We start from the raw sequence: 24,325 nt of genomic DNA, 5'->3' as shown, positions 1-24,325 counted from the left end.
TGTGCGAGGGGGAAGCCAGTGAGGAGGTAGCGGGGCGGAGGTGAGTCACTCGACTTGCTCTCGATGGCCGGCGCGGGGGAGGCTCTGGTGTTTGGTTCTTAAGACCATAAAAATAGGTGATTTTCAGTGGTCCTAGGCGACCCCTGTGAAAGGGTCATTCGACCCCCAAAGGGGTCGCGACCCACAGGTTGAGAACCACTGTGCTGGAGGATGGCATTATAATGGCACAAACCATTCAGCACCAAATTATTGCTTGGGGAAAAAAACACAACACAACAGCAATAACAACAACAAAAAGCCAGCCATGAATATTAACCACAGCGAAGCTCTGAGGATCCGAGTCTTCGGTTCACTAGCCTTTTCATCCCTCTGTACCCCTCAAGCCTCAGAGGGTGCCTCCCACATAGCTGATGTCTCCTACCTGTCTTTGAACAAGCACCTGAACAGTCTTATCCTTAGGTGGGAGAGTCAGCTACCTCACTCATGCCCCTGGCCCTTTTCAAACAGCAACCGTGCATCTATCTGTGGGCACAGGCTGGGCAGTCATGATACAGGCTCCTGTTGGAAATCCAGTTGGTGTGGACGATGGGAGAGGCTTTCCCTTTGTGGTGCTCAAGCACAACAGAGCTCCAGGACTAGATGCTAGCGTGTCAGTGTGGAGGGATGGTGCAGCAAAGGGCGGGGTGGGGGTGGGGGGTGGGGTGGGGGTGGTTCTAAAGCGAAAAAAGAGGATCACTTTTCTCACTGATGCTCAGGGGTCTGTAGGCCTACCTAAGAGGGTCCTGAACGTAGTTCAACCCCCTCTTTTTATAGTAAAAGTCAGGCCCACATGGCAGAAGGGGCTTACCGCAGGGCATCAGGGAAAGAGATGGAGGATTTACTTAAAAATAAATCCTGATTTATTTTAAAATAAAACCCCAGGTCAAGGATTGAAGAGGCAATCTTAAAACACTACGTTTTAAAGCACATGAACAGATATGGGTGAAATATGAGGAGGAGCTTAAAGGCATTTTCCTAATGAAAATATTCAAGTGACTGGAGTGAAGCCACGCAGTTTCCCCCTAATATAGTAGCTGAGCCACATGACACGACTGCGATCTTTTAAGATTCTAGAGTCTCGAAGATTGGATGATATCCAAAAATCAGTCATTGAGTGATTATTCTATTTTCATTCTGTGAAAACCAGTCATCTCTTTTTGGAATTTATGTATTTGGAGTATAACGATAATGGCCTACCCTTCCAGAAAACAGCACCGTATCACTTCTGAACCAAGGCGCTGTCACGGAGTTGGCTCTGACCGTCAGTGTCCCTTTGTGTGTCAGCGCGACACTGCATCTTCAATGCACGGGGCTTTCAATGGCTGGGGCCTCCGGGTGGACCAAACCGCCAACCTTTCAGGTAGCAGTTGCGCCTGCAAATCACCCGTGCCTCCTCCCTCCAGCCCCCTCGATGTCACTGCCTTCGAGTCGATTCCAACTCACAGTGACCCCACGGCCAGGGCAGAACAGCCCTTGTGCGTTTCTGACTGTCACTTCTTTATGGGAGTAGAAATCCTTGTCTTTCTCCTGAGGAATGGCCGGTTCTTTCAAACTGCTGACCGTGTGGTGAAGCAGCCCAACGCGTAACCACCGTGTGTGCCTCCAAACCCTTTCCCGCATTACCTATTTCCGGCTTGTCCAGCAGGCTGACGAGGATGCGGAACGGTTTCAGGTAAGCATGATGGCGTTCCTCCACGTCAACACCTGTGAAGTTCTGGTGCAATATTTCAACCAAGCTCTAGTGTTTAAAAAGCCACATATTAGGACCGTTACAACTCACCGCCATCGAGTCCATGCTGAGGCACAGCGACCCTACAGGGCAGGGTAGAACTGCCCTGTGGTTTCCGAGGCTAATTCTACAGAAGTGGGAAACCTGGTCTTCCTCCTGTAGACTGTAAGCACGGCGGTAAAGCCTGACAGTCAAGGTTGCGCTACCTGTTAAGCACTCTGGATGCACAGAAAGCCAGTGAGCAGCAGGCAACCGACATGCCGCAGATCACTAAGCCATGGAACATGTGAATCGCCTGTGAGGTCTGGCAAAGAGGCCCCCTGAAGCACCACGATCAGGAGCCACCAGAGAACCTCCGTCTTGGGGACATCAAGGTCGAGTGGCCCAGCAGTTCACACATCCTACTTGGGGGAGTAGTGACTGGCACCTATTGGTACAGTGCACCTATTGGTCTCTCCCGACCCAGAGGAAAGAAGAGGAATGAAAATTTAAAAAAAAACATGGAAACCTATAGAAAATATTTTTCTTATGGGGTTAATGATGGTGGAATAATCAGTGCCCCTGGATTGTACATGTAGAAATTGTTGAGCTGGTGAATATAGATTCCTTATATACTCCAGTATAAGTCGAGTTTTTCAACACATATTTAATGCAGTTTTCGTGGTAAATTAGGTGCCTTGGTGGATATTTGGGTTGGCTTATACTCGAGTATATGCAGTATATATTTTTCATTAAATACTTTTATTGGGGGCTCTTACATCTCTTATCACAATCCAATCATTCATCCACTATGTCAAGCTCATTTGGACATATGTTGCCATCATCATTTTCAAAGCACTTTCTTTCTATTTGAGCCCTTGATATCAGCTCCTCATTTTTTTCCTTCCACCCCCCGCCCTCCCTCCCTCATGAACCCTTGATAAATTATAGATTATTATTTTCATGTCTTACATTGTCCTCTGTCACCCTTCACCCACTTTTCTGTTGTCACCCCCCTGGGAGGGGTTGTATGTTGATCCTTGTGACAGATTCCCCTTTTCTCCCCCCACGTGGCATTTCCCCTTATCCTCCTGGTATCTCTACTCTCATTGTTGGCCCTGAGGGGTTTATGTGTCCTGGATTCCCTGTGTTGTGGGCTTTTATCTGTAGCAGTGGGCATGCTCTGGTCTAATCCCATCTATAAAGTAGAATCGGGATCATGATAGTGGAGGTGGGCTGGTGGGGAGGAAGCATTAAAGAACTCGAGGGAAGTTGTGTGTTTCATCAGTGCTATACTGCACCCTGACTGGCTTGTCTCCTCCTTGTGACCCTTGACCTGGTGAATATTTTATCATATATATTTGCACTACCATAAAGGGTAAAAAAGAAAAGAATGCCAGGGATGGCTTTCCTTTACCTCAACTAACAGATCCTTGGAGTACTTCTCAAAAAAATAAGAGGACTGGTCTTCATAAGAAGGTGAGGTCTCCGATTCCGGCACAGTGTTATTTCCTTTAATGTCTGAGCCTGGAAGAAAGCAAACACCACGCCGTTGTAAAGGGGCCTATGCTTTGAAAGCACGTCCCACTGTACTAAAGTCTGGTGCTCTGGCATTTCTGGAAATAAATTCTTTCAACAGAAAACCCAAAGCAGACCATGGCAGCTCTTGCTGATTCGACGTGGTACCCTCTGACAGTGGTGGGCCAGGAGTCCATCTCTAGTGGCATCAAGAGCCTCCCCTCGCTGCCTTTCCCAGTTATGATGTCCCTTGTTGGTGGGCGCTGACTCACAGGGCCCCCCTGTGTGCAGAATAGAACTGTTCCCACCACATGGCATTTCCAGGCTGTGTCCTCTAGAAAGTGGTTTGCCAGACCTATCTTCTGATGCACCTCTGGGTGGGTTCCGACTGTCAACCTTTCCGGGGGGTAGTTGAGTATCTAACTCCTGCACTACCCAGGTCACAATTACGATCACAGGTATGTAAGTGAACAAGGATAATCTTAGAAACAGAAACCAAACCCCACCATCGTTGTTCAAGTAGCACTATATGAAACCAGGAGTCCCTGGGTGGTGCGAATGGTCAACACCCTTGGCAGCCAACACAAAAGTTGGAATGTTCAAGCCCACCGAGGGGCACCTCGGATGAAAGGTCTGGTGATGGACTACTAAAACCCCCAGCATCGACACCCTACTAAGCACAGTTCTACGCTGACACACGAGGCTGCCATGAGCTGTCGGTGACTCACTTCCCGGTTTTTATGAGAAACCAAGACATTCTCCCAGACACGCCCTCAGGTTGAGCCTCAGAGGGCAGCTGAGAGCATGAGGCAGAGGGCCCAGGTACTTTCTAAGCACAGCATGACAATTCCCACAAGGAACTGAGTGCTGGCTTTAACAAATTCAACCTTTGGATTTAATGCTTAAAGAACCTGTGGACATTCTCTTTAAAATCCTTGGCCATTTGCCCTCAAAGGTTTACAAGGTAGAAAAGGAGGGAAGAGAAGGTTAAGAGAATATCCTGATCATATATGTGTGTTTAGCAGAGTTTGTAAATTAACTTTCCTTAGGCATATGAATGTGGGCATTAATAAAATGCTTAGATGTGCCTTTCTTTGCCGTTAACAGAAACCCCTAGATAACTAGTGGGCAACTCGTGGTGACTCCATGTGTGTCAGAGAGAGGTGCCCTGTAAGGTTTCCAATGGCTAGTTTTTGGGAAGTAGATGGCCAGGCCTTTCTGCTGAGGTGCCTCAGGCTAGATTTCAACAGCCAACATTTCAGTTGGCCGCCAGCTCATATAAGACAGGGCTGAAGTGCCCCTGTGAGTCGCTGAGCAGGGGGTATTAAGCATTTGCACTATCCAGGGAAGCCTGCCTTCCCGTAAGCTCTGCAATTCCCAGGACCCTGCCCCTGTGTGGTGCTGTCAGGTAAGTGGTGGACTGCTAACTGTAATGTTGGCGGTTCAAACCCACCAGTCACTCTACTGTTGAAAGATGAGGCTGTCTGCTCCCATAAAGATGTACAGCCTCAGAAATCCTATGTAGGGTCAGTATGAGCCAGAACCAACTCGACAGCAGTGGTCTTTGGATGCATCTCTGTGAAGGAGCCCTGGGCACGTATGAGTGATGTGCTGGGTTGCAAACCCAGAGTCAGTGGCAGTGGGTTTGGTCTGTGCTTTGGTCTCTGGGAAGCTTCCCACCCCAACACTGCTTCCCTATAAACTGACGGGCTGTACACAGTGATTGCATGCCCACCCTCAACAACACAAGCCCAGAGATTCCACCCCCCTCCCAAAGTTCTCCTTGGCTCTCATCTGTAGGCTACAGTGTTCCTGGCGTTTCCTCCCACTCATCCCTTCAGCCCACAAACCTTTTCCACAGCAACACGGTTCTGCTTGAATAAGGCTTACCTGTAACTTTTGTGGTATTTCAAACTTCTTAAAATGAGATTCAAATGGGATTTAAAAAAAATATCTCATTTATTTTTTCCCCTTATTTTTCTAATAGTTGCAAGATAACTAAGAGGAGCCGAGCACATAGGCCACAGAACTCAAGGGACAGGTGCCATATTCACTTAGCGTGCTAACGTTCCACATTCAGGAGTGAGAAATCTACTGCCAAGATGGGCGTTTTATCCCAAAAGTTGGCCCTGGGAGGCTTCTGTAGTAGTTACCTAATTTCATGTCAACTTGAAAAATAGAATGAAGGGGGTGGAGTCTAGCCCATCAATCAGGTCACAGCCTCTCTTCCTCCCTGGAGGCAGGGCACCCTCTCTCTGCTTCCCCTGGCTGCTGAGGAGCCACGCTGATGGCAGCCAGAGCCCTGGAGATGCGTCCACCGCCACTGGACTCACAAGACTTTCCACCCAGTGGCCTGTGATCTTCATGCATTTGGCATCATTGCATGTGCTGCATGAGTCTAAAGAGGAATTTATGGACTAGTATTGGGCATATGGGCTAATATTGGACCTATGGACTTCATCTGGACTGGGCTGGAATATTTCTCAATATTCAATTGCTCTTTGATATAAAGCTCTCACTTACACACACGAGTGTCTCTGAATTTGTTTCCTTAATTGACGTGGATTAATGCAGCTTCATTTGCTTGGGCTCTAACTCCCTGCATCCCCACAGTACCTAGCAGCCAGGCATAGAGTCTTCTGTTCAGGGACATCTCTCTCCTGAGGAGGGTCTGGGTGGCTGCTGAGAGAATATGCACGATGTCAGACCTGGGCAGCGGGATGGCTCGCTCGTCGGCATCCTATGAGAAGGACAGAGAAAGCGTTACTAAAGGGACCGTCGAGTACATTAATGGATTTCTGACATGCTGCCCTTTGTTATTGGAATTCAGGTTCTTGTCTTACCACCCGCCACCCACCCCCAAAAAAGGTTTACTTTTGGAAGACATGGAGCCTCACAAGAGAATTTTAATAACAAACTCCTAAGGAGGAAGAAAATCTTACCAGCCAGCCAGGCTGATTTCAGCATTTCTTACTTCCCACATGCATACTCAACCTTTTAAAAGTTCCCATGCATTCCTGGGGAACTGCCACCAGGCATAGCAAGGAGTCCTGGGAAATGTAATCCCTAAATATTGTCACAGACTCCAAGCATGCTCTGTCCAAATCTCCACCTTTGCTCCTTTGCCCTGTCTCAACAACTTCCTTAAACAAACAAACAAACAAACAAACACTAAACCTGTTGCTTTCCAGTCAATTCTGACTCATGGTGGCTCATGTGTCTACAGGGAAGAACTACTTCATGGGGTTTCTCTTGGCTGTACTATCCTTAGGAAGGAGCCCCGATGGCTGGTGGTTAAGCACTCCTGTTAACCAAAAGGTGAGCGCCGGAACCCACCAGCTGCTCCAAGGGAGAAAGCCACGGCAATCTGCCTCAGTCGGGAGCCCGCCAAGGAGAGGGGACAAGCCAGTCAGGGTGCAGTGTAGCAACAAGGACACATACAACTTTCCTCTAGTTCTTTAATGCTTACTCCCCCTACACTATCATGATCCCAATTCTACCTTACAAATCTGGCTGGACCAGAGGATGTACACTGGTACAGATAGGAACTGGAAACACAGGGAATCCAGGACAGATGATCCCTTCAGGACCAGTGGTGAGAGTGGCGATACTGGGAGGGTACGGAGGGAAGGTGGGGTAGAAAGGGGGAACCAATTATAAGGACCTATATATATCACCTCCTCCCTGGGGGATGGACAACAGGAAAGTGGTTGAAGGGAGACATCGGACAGTGTAAGACATGACAAAATAATAATAAGTTACAAATTATCAAGGGTTCATGAGGGAGGGGGAAGTAGGGAGGGAGGGGGAAAATGAGGAGCTGATACCAAGGGCTCAAGTAGAAAGCAAATGTTTTGAGACTGATGAGGGCAACAAATGTACAAATGTGCTTGACACAACAGATGTATGTACAGATTGTAATAAGAGTTGCGAGCCCCCGATAAAATGATTTTAAAAAAAGCCCACCTTGGAAACCTAACGTGGCAGTTCAATGCTGTCCTACAGCTCCTTATGAGCCAAAAATAACTAGATGGCATAGGACAGCAAATCTTGACCGAGGGGATCACCGGGCTTTGGTTACATATCACGAATGGGTGGGTTTGAACCACCAACCTTCTGGTTAGCAGCTGAAAGCACATCCTGTGTGATCCCCTGGGGGCCAGAGAGAGCCCTTTCCTCCCAGTCCACAAAGTTCTCTCTCACAGCAGCAGTTCTCCAGGGAGCTGGCCCCCACACAGGGTGCTTGGTGAGAAGCTGCTCCATATGGCTGTGCCAACACCTTGCTCACAAAGAAGAGCGGCACTTGGGTCGCCTGCCTGAGGGACAGCTAAGCACCTCTCCAGGCCAAACTGCCGCCCCCCCACCCAAATCGGGAGACACTGGTGACCTGCCAGACAACTTACCAGGCAGCTGTAGAACGGGAAGAAGAAGAGGACAATTTCCAGATGATTCCTCTGCACCAGGACATTTGAGTCCAGCAGGGAGGCGCATAAAGATTTGACCTACGAGTGACAAATCAGGATTCAGCCTCACAATACGGAGACAAAACAAACCAAGTCCTGGGCTGTTGACCCCCAGGGGCCCTAGAGAACAGACAGGAGAACTGCCGGGGACCTGTGTGGAGGCAGAAGGTCCCCCGGAGTGACAGCATCAGAGCATCTGAACCCCGGCCCACCGGGCTCCTTATTACAAAGACATTCACCATCACGTGCATGCTACTCTTGCCAGCCACAGAACGGGAAGGGACCTTCCCTGGGAATCTTGAACTCACTGGGTTAAGTCCTGTGGAACAGAAGCATCAAGTAGAAGGCCGGAGAGGTGGGTCCCAGCCTCAGAGGTAGTGGAGCTGGGTTACCCTAGGAGCATGCTAGGCTACAGACCTTGCTGGTTCCACCCGAGAGATGGGCTGGTTTAGGCAGAGATAGCACGTTCTATGATCCCTCACAAGAACATCCTAGAGTTTCCGACAGGGATCTTGGGTTAGACTAAATCTGTGGCGACACTTGGCCAAATGGGTTTCAAATCGATCCAATATATATTTTGAGTGCCATGTTTGAAGACATGGGTACTACAGAGGCATGCCAGACAGTAAGAGAAGAGCTCTGAAAATTCCAAAAGGCAGCAGTTGTTGCGCCGGGCAGAACCTGGAGCTCAAAGGGCAGGCTGGCTCTACAAGAAGATCTTGGAGAGGGAGGGAGGGGCCGCGAGAGCAAGAAGAAGGAAGAGGAGAGCACAAATGCAGCATCCCCGGGCCTGAGGCCGGCCCAGCAATCTGTTGAAGGGCTAGATGCCCTGGGGAGGGAGAAAGATGTGGCAGTCTGCTGGGCAGAGATCAGAGCCATGGAGACCCTTGGCAGTCCTAGACTGTCTAGAGGGTTGCCACAATTCTGAACTGACTTGGTGGCCACAGGGTCGTTTTATATTTTTTTCCATGAGGGCACATGGAGTCCCTGAGGGATGCAAATTGTTGACATACTCAGCTGTTCACCAAAAGGCTGGGGGTTCAAGTCCACCCAGAGATGTCCTGGAAGAAACACCTGATAATCTACTTCTATAAAATCGGTCACAGAGGATTCTATGGGGCACAGGTCTCCTGAGACACAGCTCATGGGTCAGAGTTGACTTAACAGCAGCTACATCAGCTAGAGAGAGCCATCAGCTGGGAGCAGACTGTCAGAATCCCTGGCCTTTGGCCTCAAACCTGGAGGCAGCAGGAAGCCAGAAGCCGTCAAAGTACAGGGCACATACGAGCAAACCCCTGCCTTTGAGGAGTGAATTTCTGAACAATTGATAAGAGTTGGACAGGCAGAGGATGGGGGTGGTGGAGAAATTACCAAAAAATCACGTTCTGACCAAGGAGCAGGACAGAAGTGGAGCGAGGCCATGAATTGAAGGAGGGTGTCCTAAGGAAGGCCAAGGAACAGGAGCGGTGGAACCTATTTAAAAGGGTCCCTTTATGTCCCCGCACCATGCTGGGTGTCTCCACTGAGTCCTCACAAGTCCACGTAGGCAGGCCTTCCACTTCCACCTTACAGAGAGTTCCAGGACAGAGCAGCACACAGAACCAGGACTTTCTCATAGAGCGGTCACCACTAGGTGGCGGTACATAGCAGGCTACCAAGAACCCAACTCTGGTTCCTCAAATACCACTCACAGTGACCCTACAGGACAAAGTAGAACTATCCCTTTTTGGGTTTCCGAGCCTTTAAATCTTTATAGGAGGAGACAGCCTCATCTTTCTCCTGCAGAGCAGCTGGTGGGTTTAAACCATTGACCTTGTGCAACCCACTAAGCCACCAAAGCTTCTTTCATGGACAGATGAGACAAAGGGAAGGCTGGGGGGAGAAGATTCTTGATTGAGGGCCAGAGGATGGACTCCTATTGAACCCGGGCAGTATGGGTTTGAGAGAAGACAAAGGAGGAGGGGGCACAGGGGCAGGAGCAGGAGCCACTGTTGATACAGAGCCTGGAGGAGAGGACTTCTGAGTGAAAGAGAGTGTGAAAAGAGTTTAGCTGAAGCAGCAGCAGAGCTTCCTGAGTGCCAGGTACAGAGAACCCAGGTGCAGGAGGGGGCTAGAACGTGACATTACCAATTCTAACGCTATGCTGAAAAGTCATCTGGATATAGGTGTTACATGGATATACATGTGTTGCATTAGGTAAATCTGCTGCCTCCTTAGAGTATTGAAAAGCAAGAATGTTACTTTGAGGACTGATCCCAGCCATGGTATTTTCCACTGTCTCATATACATGTGCAAGATGGACATCGAATAAGGAAGACCGAAGCCATTGAGGCATTTGAATTGTGGTGCTGAAGAGAAATACTGAAAGTACCATGGACTGCTGAAAGGAATAACTGAGCTGTCTTGGAAGAAGTACAGCTGGAGTGCTCCTTAGAGGCAAGGATGGAGAGACTTCATCTTATGTCCTCTGGATATGTTGTCAGGGTAGACCAGTCCCTGGAGCAGGACGTCGTGCTTGGTCAAGAGGAGGGGCAGCGAAGAAGAGGAAGGCCCTCAGAGAGCTGGACTGACAGTGGCTGCAATGACGGGCTCAAGATAGGAACCGTTGTGAGGCTGGGGCAGGACGAGGCAGTGTTTCGTTCTGTTGTGCACAGTGTTGCTATGGGTTGGAACCGGCTCGAGGGCACCTGACAATCGTAACATGTAAAGAGTAGAGCACACGGGGAGTCAGGTTAGCACAGCTTCTCAGATATAACCAAACACATTCAGGGAACGAGGGGCTCAGGTCAACAGGCACAACATAGTCCACAAAGGTGATGGCCCACAGAGAGCTTGACTGAGACAGGGTTCTTGACTGCGGCTCCCACAGACACCGACTGCGGCTCTGCACTCTGATGAAGATGATGCGGGGCACCCGGGAGGTGTTCCCTGCTTTGTAGCACAGAAAGGTAGCCTGGGTGCCATGTAGTAAGACAAAGGTTTGCCTGACATCAGATACGAACCGTACCTCACGGCTCAGACTGGGGGACAATTCCATTGTACACACAGACGTAGGCCTGGGGCCTACTCGTGGTCCAGGGCAGCCTGTACTAGTCCTTCAATCGTAACAAATGCAAGATGCCAATGGCAGGAAAGACTGTGTACAGGGGGTAGGACCCATGGGAAGTCGGTACCCGAGGGACAATTTTCTGCAAACCTAAAATTGCTCTGGAAAGTGGAGTATTAAATAAAATGTCTCAATCTCATTGTGCCACAGTGAGACTCCTCCCGGCATTGCCTAGCTCCTCAGAACACCGCCAGACCCCGGGCACCTGCCTCCGTATGCCCAGCGCTCCTGCATCCCGTGGCCTGGGTGCTGGTCTGCGCTGGGAAGGGGGGAGGTGTGTGTCCAGTGAAGCAAGGTGACACCTACCGTAAGCTGGTAATCCGTCCCCAGCATGAACCTCTGCTCCGTGACCGGCGCCTGGCGGTTGATGTGGCCCACAACAAAGAGCGAGGCTGGGAGGCGCACGGCCGGGCTGGCCAGGACACTCCCCCAGAGGGCGGCGTAGAACACCTCCCGGCCGACCACCACAGACAGCCTCAGCAGCAAGGCGTCTGTCCTGTGCGAGGAAGAGGAAGAGACATGAGGGCTCCCTCCGCGCAGCCTGCCCGCGCTCACAGCTGGCCACGGGGCTCGCCGCCTATCTGTTAGCATTCTGTGCTGCCGCCTTGTCCTTCGGCGTCTGTCCACCTGCCAGGGACCACGCTGAACGTGTTGCTGAAACAAATGCCACGGAAGGGGGGGGGATTGTGAGCGGGTGGGTCCTAAAGTCAGCCCTGCTCTGGCCTCAGGCTCACCATGGCCATGGCAGTGCTCACAGGAGGGGGCTCCTTCCCACACAGGGACAGGCTGTCACCATGGCAGCCAGCGACAGGAGCCACTCACGTGTCTCAGAAAATCCACGCCCGCCACAGCATGGATGGGCCTGGAAACATGAGGCTGGGTGAGGTCAGTCACGAGGGGAAAGGTATGGTCTGATTCCACACGCAGAACCTGAATCATGCAGACTAGGCAAGCGTATCAAGACCAAAGTGTCTCAGTGGTCACCCGGGACGGGGTGGGGCTGGGGAGGAGACCCACCAACCAAACTCACCGCCACCAGGTCTATTCCACGCTGGAGGGCAAGGCAGAACTGCCCCGGTGGGGTTTTCCAAAGCTACAGGTCATTTTGGGAGCTGAAAGCCTCATTTCTCTCCCCTGGAGCAACTGGGGAGTTTAACTTGTGATTGGCAGCCCCACGTCTAACCCACCAACCCAGCTGCTTCCTGTGGAGGATGCTAGGAAATGTGGCCAAGGAGGGTGGTGGTGACAGCTGAACAGTGTGGTCAACAGCACTGCTGTCACAGTCATACACCTGCAGAGCATTGAAGTGGAAACTATTTGTTGCAGGCGTCAATTGTGTTCTCCATGAGTACTTGATTCAGGAAGGGGTAAAGGTTGGCATGACTGATTGACTAACTGACTGACTGGCTTCACTTATTCACTCCCACAGTCAAATATCACTAACTCACTCACTGCCACCGAGTTGATTTGACTTGCAAGGACCCTATAGGACAGAGTAGGGCCCCTGTGGGTTTCCCAGATTCCAAATCTTGACAGGAGTAGAAAGCCTCATCTTCCTCCCAAGAAGCGGCTGGTGGGTTTGAACTGTTGATCATGCAGGTAGCAGCCTAACTCAAAGCCCATTACACCACCAGGGACCCTACTAATAAAGATCACTCTGGCTTTAGAAACTCTGGGGGCAAATTTCATTGCTGTATACATTCCACTAGGGGCCCTGCCGGCAAAAGGGTTGGCAGTGTTCAGAGGCTACCTGAAAAGTTGGTGCTGCAAAACCCAGTGGCTCTCCAGGGGGGACAAAGCGCTGGTGGTCTGCTTCCACAAAGACAACAGCCTGAGAATCTGACAGGGCAGTTCCACCCTGTTACATGGGGTCCTATGAGCTGGAGTTGATCGCCAGCACCCACTGACGGCAACATGAATTCTAGAAACCAGGACTGTGCTTCACCTTCCCGCAGCACTGATGCCTGCTGACGCCTGCACCGTGCCGCTCTCATGCTGAGGCCTGATGTTATCTGCATGCGGGCCCACTGGCTGCCCTGGCAGCAGGGCAGCTCTGTCAGGGGATCGGGGTTTGCTCTTCCACTCTCCTGGCCTAGGGCCCTGCTCGGCTCGGGGTGCACTTGTAACTGACTGCCAGCTTGGGCCAGTTCCCACACAGGGGTTTCACTGAATCCCTGAGGTGATGCAAAATCTGAAAGCGCTCAGGCCCTCCCAGGTAGGTCTCCCATCATTTTCAAAGTAGACAGAGAACCCCACACGTGTCTGAGTAGATCTATGCTCCACAGGGGTTTTGTTTGTTTAGCTTTATTGCAGGGACCTCGATTTCCAGGCCTTCCTTTGGAGGTGCCTCTGGGTGAACTCGAACCACTGACCATTTGGTGAGCAGCCAAGACTGGGGGAAGGTGGTGCGTACCCAGCACCTTAGTCTCCTAGGGCTGCTATTACAGAGTTTCACGGAGTAGTAGTGGATTGCCTCACAGTTATGGGGACTGACAGTCTACACTGGGGTGTTGGCTGCTCTGACTTCTTTTGCGTGCTCTCGGGAAGGAACTAAGCCATGCAGGTTCCTGGCCACCAATGGGACTCTGGTTAGTCTCTGCCATCATAGTACCACACAGACGAGAGCAGGGCCCACTCAAGTGGGTCTAAACCCCGGTTCTGATGCGTTCTGGCTGTGGAAGGCAGGATAAGCTCAACCTCAGGGCAGGCTGGCACTCAGCTCCGAGATAGGAAAGAGGTCCTGCCTGTGGACTAACTGTGTGACATTGCAGGGGACATGCTACCTGCATGCCTGTTTGCTGGCATGTCTCCAAGTCCCAGGAGAGCATCCGGCACTGTGGGCACCCCCAAACAGCCATCAGATGAACCACCCCCAGTGTACTGTTTCACAGCCACGCGGGTCCATATGAAAATATCCCTTACAGAACTACCTACTATCTTTCTGTATTCAAAACGAATTTTGTTCCTTTTAGAGCTAATCTAAACCTTTGTAACGTATAAGATGTGAATAGTAGTTAATGATGCGTGGTGTCACCATTTTTATACAAAACACAACAAAAATGAGAGTCAAGGATGAAGAAAAGTACACAGCACCATTTAGCGACTGACCATCATGCTTTTCTCTTAAGGCTGAACAAACACACGTGAGAGGGTTTCCAAGAAGTGGTGGGGAAATTCCACTGTAACTGTTTACGGGAATCAACAGTTTATTCCTTCTCTTTCTCCCATGGAGCGGCTGGTGGTTTTAAACTACTGGCCTTGCAGGTAGGAGGCTACCTCATAACTCACTAGGCCACCAGGGATCCTTGGTGGGGAAAGAACAATTGAAACAGGTCCTTGTTCTGGAGGTGCAAAAACTACTTAACTGCCACAGGGACAGATGAAGAAGAAACCGACCATGTGAAGATAGAAGCAGAGATCAGAGCAGTGGTTCTCAACCTGTGGGTCTTGACCCCTTTGGAGGTCGAATGACCCTTTCCAGGGGTCACCCGATTCATAACAGTAGCAAAATTACAGTTATGAAGTAGCAACAAAAATAATTTTATGGTGGTGGTGGTGGGGTGTCATCACATGAGGAGCTGTATTAAAGGGTCGCGGCATTAGGAAGGTTGAGAACCACTGGATTAGAGTGATGTGACCACAAGCCAAAGGATGCCTGGGGCCGGCAGAAGCGGAAAGAGGCAAGGAGGATCCTCCCAAGAGCTTTCCGATGGAGCCTTGCCCAGCTGCTACATTTTCGGACTTCAAGCTGTTGGAACCAGGAGAGAATACATTTTCGTGGCTTAAAGTCCCAAACCCCAAAGTAGCAACATTACATCCTTAATAACTTCCTACTAAGGAAGAATAATTCACGAATTACACATCTTATCTTAGTGGGGTGAATTTCAAAATGAGTGAGGTGGAGTTTGGAGTCCAGCTCTCTACTGAAAACTACCTACCAACCCAAACTAACAACTATCCCCACCCCCACCCCCAAATCCCTACCTCACCGCTCCTACCACTCTCCCTCAGAACCTCTGGCTGTGATTCTCCCAGCTCTGGTCCAATACCAGCTCATTAAACGGACACTGATAGTCCCCTCTCTGCTTGACTGGCAGCAAGGGAGTGGCTCAGGGCTGTTCACACCAGGCAAGCATTTCACAAGCCTGGCTCTATAGCTCCTGGCCACGCAGATAGCCACTGGGGAGCTGAGCTGCCAGAAGGCCTAATAGCTTCGGGCATGATGGTCTGACAAGCGGGAAGGGACCACAGTGTTGTGCACCCCAAGTCCCAGGTCAGCTAGGGTTCCAATGAAGGGCGAAGACTAGAACAAGCCAGCACATCAGCATGGTGCCTGGAATTATCCTAATCATCCTTCTTTCTGAGCGATTTAAATCAGGATTTCTCAACCCTGCACAACTGGCATTTGAGATCGGGTCATGCTTTGTGGGAGGGGCTCTCGTGTGCATGACTGTTCGGTCCAGAGAAGAGACTCCATTCTGTCATGAGGCCAGGTGGGTTGCAAACAGCAATGTTTATTTCTCGCCTTGGTGCAGACGGGCTGAGGCAGAACAGTCTTCCATCCGTCAGCCCCGAGCACAGGGACGAGTGCCCTGTACTGTACCGACATGAGGGACGGGCTTGGTTGGCTCCTCTCGGGTGGGAGCACAGGCTGTGGTCTTCATGACCGATTGGCGGCGTCATGAGAGCGCCAGGTAGTCATTTTCAGTCTTCATCATTTGTGGTCGTCACTGTCCTTGGCTCGCTGGTTTCTGACAAAGACACATTCTTTCCTGTCCGTGCAGAACTGTTTACAGGGTCATCCTTGGGGTGGAACTTTATAGGGTCGGCTTGGGGACAAACATGGAAGAACTTCGGATCTTAGCAGATTCTATGAACAATTACAAGGTATAGCATCCCTGGCCTCTACCCACTAGATGTCAGCAACAACCAAAAATGTTTCCCAAGGTCCCCTGGGGGGCAAAACCGCCTTAGCATAGTTATGACTCTCTGGTGGGTCAGTGCTGCTCATAAACCATTTGAAACATTCTCCCCAGCCCACCCCCATATTTCATTGCCATAAAGCAGCAATCCCGAGCTCCATAGCTATTTCACGGATGCACTGTAAGGAAGGAATGCTGGCCAGAAGCAGGGACTTTTCAGGCCACTGGGGGTGAGAGAGGCCAGTGAACGATAAGCCCTAACATTAACCAAAACATCCATTCCGATGGGCCACTCAAAAGCCTAAACCAGGAACTGTCTCATCGACACAAAGCCTGGTGAGTCACCCAGCCCTCATCAGCCTGTGCAATTCCTACCAATCAGACGGACAATCTCTTTCCCATCAGCACAGCATTTGCAGGGGAGTTTACGCAATTCCTGAGCACTCGACAACAGGTGTCTGCAGCTTGCTTGGTTCTTGAGCGGACACACACGTGCTCCAAGAAGGTGGAGCCTCCAACCAGTCTCTACCTGAGAACGCTGGTCACTCAGGATCCCCAGTGGCCAAGGGCCACTCAGTGATTCATGCGGCCTTTGGTCCAGTGCCAGGAAGTCCCAATGTTAGTGACCAAGGTAAAAAACCCATGCTGTTAAGCAACTACAGCACCTGTTCCAAAGAGACCTCATTCACCAACTGAGACCAAACACCAACAACCAAGCTGTCACACGCTCCTAGGGTGATTCACTTACAAATCTTAAAATTGTCCATCAATTATGAGAACTGATATGCTCCCCTATTGCATGATAAGAAAAGCTTTACACACACACACAAATGTACACAGACACCTGTTGTCAAACATGAGTATAGCTGAAGTTTTAGAAAAAGCCTGAGACAAAGTATTTGAGGGATATGGACATGACCCCTCTGTGGCCTGGACCCTTTAGCAAGCCAGGACCTACTTCCCGAGTCTCACTGGCACTAGACAACAGCACAGCTTCCGTCCCCGGAGGAAATGAGGGTAAAGGTGGACTCCCCAGTGGAAAACTGAGAACCACCACCAGCTCCAAAGGAAAGCTTCAAATAGCCAAAGTGCCAGGTGTGTGAAATCCCAGTAGAGATGCTGGTGAGACACTACAAGCTTCCAACCCGTTCTGGGCGCCTGCCCTCCTGGAGCTGACGGGGGCACTCTTGAGAAGCCATGGCCCTCAGTCACAGAAGGTGGCGTGGCAGGCAGGCAGGGGCGCAGGCCAGCCTTCTGGCATGGGGAAATCGGGGCGGTATGTTGGGAAATCAAATGGACACTTTTGCGAGCACAAGGACCTTGCAACCTCCCAGGCAGGCTGCCCACTGGCTCTTAAGACAGTCACATCACCAGATGTTCATCACCGTGGTGTCTCTCGGGAGAGTCAAAACGCCGCAAGTGAGTCCTCACTATCATTCTTCAGCAGCACCGCATATTGTATACATTCATCACAGCGAGCTGGAGGGATATGCGTTTCCCCCATTCTGCACCAGCCACCTAAAGACCCTGTGAGTGTTGGCACCTTGGGGTTTGAGTTTTCCCAGGCACAGCTGGGCTTGGCCAAGATACTCTGCTAAGCACGGGCACCAAACTCCTTCTCAAACTCCACCCACTAAGGAGGTCTGTCTTTGCTTTTTAAGTTTAGAGCCTGCCCAGACACTCGAGAGAACAAGGCTATGGGACCTGACACATGTGGGTGAGGATCCAATCTCCGGCTGACCTTTTGACCCTCACTTGCCAAATGGGGACAAACACAGTAACATGCCACCCATCTACTGTGGCTATCAGTAAGCGTGCAGCGGGTTCCTCCCTGGCAGAGGGCCACAGTGGGACCTAGTGCTTTCTTCTCTGTGTCCTCCATAAGATGACAGAAAGAGCTCTCCATGGGACAAGGCCTGGACGGATCGCATGCCCCTGCCTCCTTCTCTGATGAGAGACTTACTCTCTCTAAAGTTGGGAGCTCCTCCTGTGCTGGCGGAGACGCGGTGAGGTTCCCGGAGCACAGGCCACTCCAGAGACATCACCCATCAACCCTGTCTCTCAACCTTCCGTGCTGCGTGGTGTTTCCTCTGTTCTTAGAGCCAACGTGCTTGGCTTTCTAACCAAGAGGTTGGCAGTTCGAGTCCACCTAGAGCTGCCTCAGAAGAAGGCCCCGATGATCAGCTTCGGAAAATTCAGTGATTGAAAAAGCCCCCTCCGCGTGCACGGGAGCACTTTTGCAAGGGCCGAAAGATGGATGGACACTGTGCCGTCTACACTCGTAATGGACTATCACACGCCCGTAGCGAGAAGCCAGGTCCTGATGCATGAATGAGTGCAATGAGTGAGTCATGAAAGGACAGGTAGTAACCGGAGGTGAGCAGGGTTGGAGGGAAGTGGACAGAGTCGGTTACTATTTGGGGACAAAGAGCTTACGCTCACGGTGGTGGAAGGATTTGGAGACGGACAGCCAGACTGGCAGCACAGCCTGAAGCACACAATCAACGTCAGTGAACTGTGTAAGTGGAAATTGTTGTGTTGGAGTTATGTTTTGCTGTGTGTACTTAAAGAAATCAGATGCACAAAGAGAAGAGAGCTTCGCGGGCACAGTTCTGCTCTGACACACAGAGGTGCCGCGAGCTGGCACTGGCCCCCCAGCGGCTGGGGAGGGGCCAGAAACCATGATGGTTCAAGCTCGCAGGGCCCAGGCTGGGGCACCCACCTGTCGTAGATCTCCGAGCCCTCCTCGAGGCCGGGCAGCAGGCCGATGATGAAGGCCTGCAGACTGGGCAGGAGCAGCTTCTGCAGCGGGAGGAAGTACTTCTCATACAGGCCGAGGAGCACTGGCCTCACGGACATGGCGGCGTTGGCCAGGAGGGGAAAGAGCCCACAGCTTGGAGAGAGCGGGGGAAACGACACATGGTCAGGGGCTGAATGGCCTCTCTTAGGATACACAGCAGTCCTAAGCCCTGTACCGGTGATGGCGACCTTGTTTAGGGAAACAGGCCTCTCCTCGATGACATCAGCTACGGTAAATGAAGTATCCGGGAGCAGGGTGGGTCGAATCCTAACCCCTTCTGAGTGGGGTCTGATGAAAGGTGAGGAGGGTCATGGGGACTGGGGCACACATAAAGGGGAAGACTCACGTGAAGGGAAGCCAGGAACGCCAGGACTGCCGGCGTCACCAGAAGTCTGGGGAGAGGTGGCAGGAAGGAGCTCCCTGCAGAGCCTCAGGAGGAAGGGCCACTGCCGACACCTTGATGGGACTCCTACCCTTGGGGACCGTGAGGGAGCTCATTCCTGCTCCTTGGAGGCATGCACTTGATGGGGTTTTGCTAAGGTGGCCCTAGGAGCGAGACAGGCGCTCAACCAGGAGTTCCAAAGGGGAAGGCAGGTGCAGGGAGTTTTAAAAGGCAGATGAACCACCATTGAAAAGTGACACGCAGGCATGAACACAGTACTCTGTGAGGGAAGGAGGGGCATGCACAGTAACCCCCTGCTTAAGCTAGAGGTTTTTACAACAGCCGGAGGGAGCTCCTCGCGATGGCTGTATGGATCCTTCTACCCCTTCCTCGCCCTTTTGCTCGTTTGTCATTTTCTAGTCGTGGGAGACGGAACAGGAATTGCTTGGATGAGGAGTGGAGTGCAACGAGGCAGAGAGGCCACCGTACCTGTAGAGAAACAAATCTTTGGCCAGCCATTTGGTCCCGACAATTTTGAAGATAATCTCGTAGGTTTCTAGGGCTTTTAAGTGCACCCCGCTGGGCAAGGCCGGGTGCAAGCACTGGGCCAGTCGCTTGCTGATGATGAGCCGCCTTGGCAACAAGGAGTACTTCAGGTTACTCTGCAGGGCCTGCCAACGAGAGGAAGTAACACGTGAGGAAGCAGGCGGTGCTATTGGCAACGGACAGAAGTACAGTGAACCCTCGCCACTTCGCGCTTCGACTTCCGCAGCTTCACTCTACAGCGGTTTTTGCGTAACAGCACCCACTGCCTACACCCGCTCCTTCAGAGGAAAAAGACGGCGACCCACCTGTAGAGTACATCCCTTAAGTCATTTCATAGGCTATTGATTACAGTATTTGTAAGAACTATGTATAATAATACTGTATGTGAAATATGTAATACTGTAAACTAGATGCCATAAATAATATAATAAATAATAAATGATAATTGTAACGTCCAAAATGTTTTACTGTATTTTCTTTTTTTCGTTTAATAAATTGGGTAATACGAGTGTAATGGTGACTAAAGGGTGTTTTTTCATGTCCTCTATGCTCTAACTACGAAAATATTTGATTTACAAATAAGGAATCCTACTTCGCGGAATTTCATTTATCACGGTAGGGTCTAGAACCGATTAACCGCGATAAACGAGGGTTCACTGTAGCTCTGATGAGGCCAGAGAGACCATGGACAGGTCCCACGCATGGTTATAAGAAAGGGACCAAACAGGATAAGAAGACACCACGGATCTCCGAGTGATGATGGTGAGGGTCCTACGCTGGGTTCTGGTGCGCCCAGCATTGAGCAAGGCCCCCAGCCTGCCTTACTGGGGTGACGCCAACACCGAAGTGGACAGCCGAGGAGATACTATCCGTCTTCAAAGCACTTGTCACTGTGAGGCTGGCTTCTCGTGGCGGGATGGAGCCTGTGCACAGGTGAGGGTGCGTCTACCTCGAGTGGCTGTTACCAGGGGAAGGGGACCGCCTGTCCCTAAAGAACACCTTGGTGGGGGCCTCCACAGCTCTGAATTCCTGCACAAAGAGTTACCCCCTCCCCACAGCTTCCCAAATCCACTTCCACCACCAGAGTCCCCAGACGGGTCTCCTTCACCAGGGCACGTGGCTTGTCCGACAGAGTGCATCCTGGTGTCTGTGGTTTGAGAAGTCGGCCCAGGAGAGTGAGCAAGCCCACAAAGCTACGTGTGGCATCCATGGGTTTGGGCACTAAGTGTATAATACAGCGTGTCTGTCATGATGAGGGAAGGAACCGCAGAGCTAGCTCATGAATATACGCAAATATTTACTGAAAACCAACAGGGTAAAGTCCACGGCTCTTCAACTGCCGTTCAAGGGCCTCCGACATCTAACTACTGCCCATTCTCCCCGCTCAAAACAAAGAAGAGCCTGTGGTTCCCGCCTGGCCTTCTCCAGCCACCTTGCTGGGTTCCTCCCCCATTGATTCCACGAGCACATCCCCATCCCTGCACCCACAGCGCCATGCGGACCATGATCTGCGTAGGGCTTCACTTGCACGGGGAGCATAGATAGACGTGGACTCACCCCACACAGACAGACAGGCATGGACACACATGTAAAGCCACCCCAAAATCCTGCTGCTAGCCAGTGACTCCAAGTCGTGTGTCAGAGCAGAACTGTGCTCCACGGGTTTCAGAGGTAGATTGCCAGGGATTTCTTCCGGGCATCTCAGGTCGACGTGCACGTCTACTCTTTATGTGAGCGACTTAACCCAGGGGCTCCAAGCTAAGGGCAGGTCTGCCCTGGTGACTCATCGTTATTATCTTTGCACAGAGTCTAAAACAGAAGGGCAGGCTGGGAGTCTGTCACAAGCCATTTACAATCTTTCTAGGTGTAAGAATACTGCCTCCTTTGGGTCAGGACAGCTGTATTTTTACAAGGAAAACAATCACACCTCTAAAATAAACACTGAAATGGTAGAGAAGTGAAGGAAAGATAAGGAAAATTAGCATTATTTTTTCATGAAAGCTTGTAGTCTAAAGAGACACTCAAATTCTGTACAACTCTAACTTTAAAGGAGTCCCCGGGTGGTACAAATGGTTAACACGTTTGGCTGCTGAGAGGCTGGGAGTTCAAGTCCCATCTCCCCCTCCCACGGCCCTGAACACAGCTCTATTCTGACACAGGTAAGGATGCCCTGAGTTGGGGTCCACGTGACAGCAAGAGGTGGTTCAGTGACAGACTTAACAATGGTGGCTGCTCGGGAAGGTGCGGAGGGCCGGGACGAGGGTCAAGAAGATGGCCTTTTCCAGGGAACGCCTGTTACATCTTTGACTTCTATTCCATCTGTTACAGCCTGTCCGCAGTCTAATCCCAGCCCGTGGAAATGGTCCGCGGCAGCTACTTGTTGAGGCCATTGATTATTTCCTGTTCATCATCACTTCAATGTCACCGTCCCATGGGTACACGGTGGGCCGGAGCGCTTCCACAATCCCTGCCCTTCTAGGACCTACTGGTCTGGCGGGGAAATACATGACCAGAATGAAGGCAGACACATGGGCCTATATGGTACAACACCTTTTTTTTGCAGCTCAACTAACCGTTTTATTTCACTTAAAAAAAAACAAACAAAACTTTAAAATTGTAAATTAGGTGTGAATTTACATATTGGATCATCATTTTTGCATTCAAAACCCCACCAGCCAATCCACTCTCCCCCCAGGGCTTGTCCTATTCTGGACCCCCTCTCTCCCCCTTTTAGGATCTTGTCTTCCTTCTCACCCAAGCTTACACCTATCCACCTTCTAGTCTCTTACTTCCTGTCTCCTCTACCCCTCTTGTCCCTGGTCATATACTAGGAAGATCTTTTCTTGATAAACCAAAAACCAAGCTCCTTGCCACTGAGTTGATGCCGACTCATAAGGGCCCCATTGGTCAAGGTAGAACTGTCCCTTAAGTTCTGAGACTAGAAGGACTTCCGGGAAGAAGGCGACTGAGTAACACATACCAGAGGGACTCCGCAGAAATCAGCCCAGGAGAGTTACTAAGAGGGAAATTCAACACTGCTGGATGGCAGGAGGTGCATCATAAAGATAAGTAGGCACAGATCCACAAGGTTCTGAGGGGCTGGGGCTTTTGGTTTACCACAGTGGAGGCCGGCTAGGGCTTGACTTTAACCCCACCACTGTCTCGGCCGGTGGTGGGACCATTGGGAACCAGCACAGGGGCTTAATCTCAACACAGCCGCAGCTTGCTGCCGCCTTGGGGCAGGGATTAAACACTTGCAGCCCCACGGGCAGGGATCAGGGCTCAGCTATATTGTTACTTTTGTTTCCCTCTCTTCTCTCTATCTGTCAAGAATCTCAACAAACCCATAGCAATAGAAGAAATACACAAGGTTATCATGGGATTACCAACCAAAAAATCCCCTGGGCCAGATGGGTTCACTGGAGAATTCTAGCAAGCATTTAGGGAAGAATAACACCAATTCTACCCAAACTCCTCCAGAACATAGAAAAACATGCCAAACTCTCAAACTCCTTCTTTGAAGCTAGTATAACTCTGATACCAAAACCAGACAAGGATCCCACAAGAACCGTGAACTACAAAACAATATCCCTAGTGAACATTGATGCAAAAATCCTTAACAAAATACTGGCCAATAGAATACAAAAGTATATAAAACAAACAGTTCACCATGACCAAGTGGGATTCATACCAGGGATGCAGGGATGTTTCAACATACAAAAGACCATTAGTATCATCAGTCACATTGACATGAAAAAACTATAAGAACCATATGATAATATCGATAGATACAGAAAATGCACTCAACAACATCCAACAATTCCTGTTTAAGACACTTGAGAAGATAGGAGTGGAAGGAAAATTCCTCAAGACAATACAAGCTATATATGATAAACCAACAGCCAGCGTGGTAGTCAAAGGAGAAAAGACTAACACAATCTCACTGAAAAAGGGGACCAGACAAGGATGCCCCTTGTCCCCACTCTTATTTAATATTGTGCTGGAGGTTTTAGTTAACAGCATAAGGCAAAGAAAAGACATCAGAGGTATTCGTCTAGGGAAGGAATAGGTGAAACTATTGTTATTTGCAGATGATATGATTTTATATATGGAAAATCCCAGAAGTTCCACAAGGGGAGTACCGGAAGCAATAGAGGAGCTTGGCAGAGTGGCAGGACACAATATCAACAAACAGAAGTTCATCAGACATCTATACACATCAGATAAGACCACATAAGAGGAGATCAAAAAGGTGGTACCCTTCACAATAGCCAAGCACAAATTGAAATATCTAGGGATATACCTGACTAAAAGAACAAAAGATCTATATGAGTTAAACTACAGAACACTATTACAAGAAACCACGAGTGACCTCAACAATGGAAGAATATCCCATGCTTGTGGATTGGAAGGCTCAATATAGTAAAGATGTCAGTTCTGCCCAAGGCACTATATAAGTTTAATGCAATTGCGATATAATTACCCTCATCTTTCCTCAAAGAAATGGAAAAACTGATTACCAACTTCATATGGGGAGGGAAAAAGCCCAGAATTAGCAGAGAACTCCTCAAGAAGAAGGACACAGTGGGAAGGCTTGCCTTACCTGACTTTAGCACATACTACACAGCCACAGTTGTCAAAACCTCATGGTACTGGTATAATGACAGATACTCAGACCAATGGAAAGGAACTGAAAACCCAGAAGCAAAATCATCATATAGACAACTGATCTTTGATAAGGGCCCAAAAAATATCCAATGGGAAGCAGATGCCCTCTTTAACAAGTGGTGCTGGAAAAAATGGATATTTACCTTCAGAAAAATGAAGCAAGACCCTTATCT

The 24,325-nt window shown here is 50.2% G+C and overlaps 1 protein-coding gene across 5 annotated transcripts in view; it reads right to left on the bottom strand.

Annotated features, from left to right (window-relative positions):
• The window catches only part of DOP1B (DOP1 leucine zipper like protein B), a 167,213-nt gene that overhangs the window by 81,344 nt on the left and 61,544 nt on the right, over positions 1-24,325 (bottom strand). For all 5 annotated transcript variants that reach the window (XR_006679522.1, XM_045284559.1, XM_045284557.1 and 2 more), the window contains exons 3-9: positions 19,428-19,609; positions 18,479-18,649; positions 11,141-11,330; positions 7,669-7,767; positions 5,882-6,005; positions 3,165-3,274; positions 1,663-1,777 (exon numbers count right to left, since the gene is read on the bottom strand). Coding sequence is in view for 4 of the 5 variants with exons in the window: in XM_045284559.1 (XP_045140494.1) it covers positions 1,663-1,777; positions 3,165-3,274; positions 5,882-6,005; positions 7,669-7,767; positions 11,141-11,330; positions 18,479-18,649; positions 19,428-19,609 (991 nt within the window). In the remaining variant the exon portion in view is untranslated. The remainder of the gene's footprint in view (positions 1-1,662; positions 1,778-3,164; positions 3,275-5,881; positions 6,006-7,668; positions 7,768-11,140; positions 11,331-18,478; positions 18,650-19,427; positions 19,610-24,325) is intronic.

This window comes from Echinops telfairi, unplaced genomic scaffold (assembly GCF_000313985.2).
Source record: "Echinops telfairi isolate 266 unplaced genomic scaffold, ASM31398v2 ScPeMD7_7469;HRSCAF=8507_0, whole genome shotgun sequence".
NCBI lineage: Eukaryota > Metazoa > Chordata > Mammalia > Afrosoricida > Tenrecidae > Echinops > Echinops telfairi.
The sequence above is the reverse complement of the archived record's forward strand: the minus strand, read 5'-3'. Positions and strand labels throughout refer to the sequence as shown.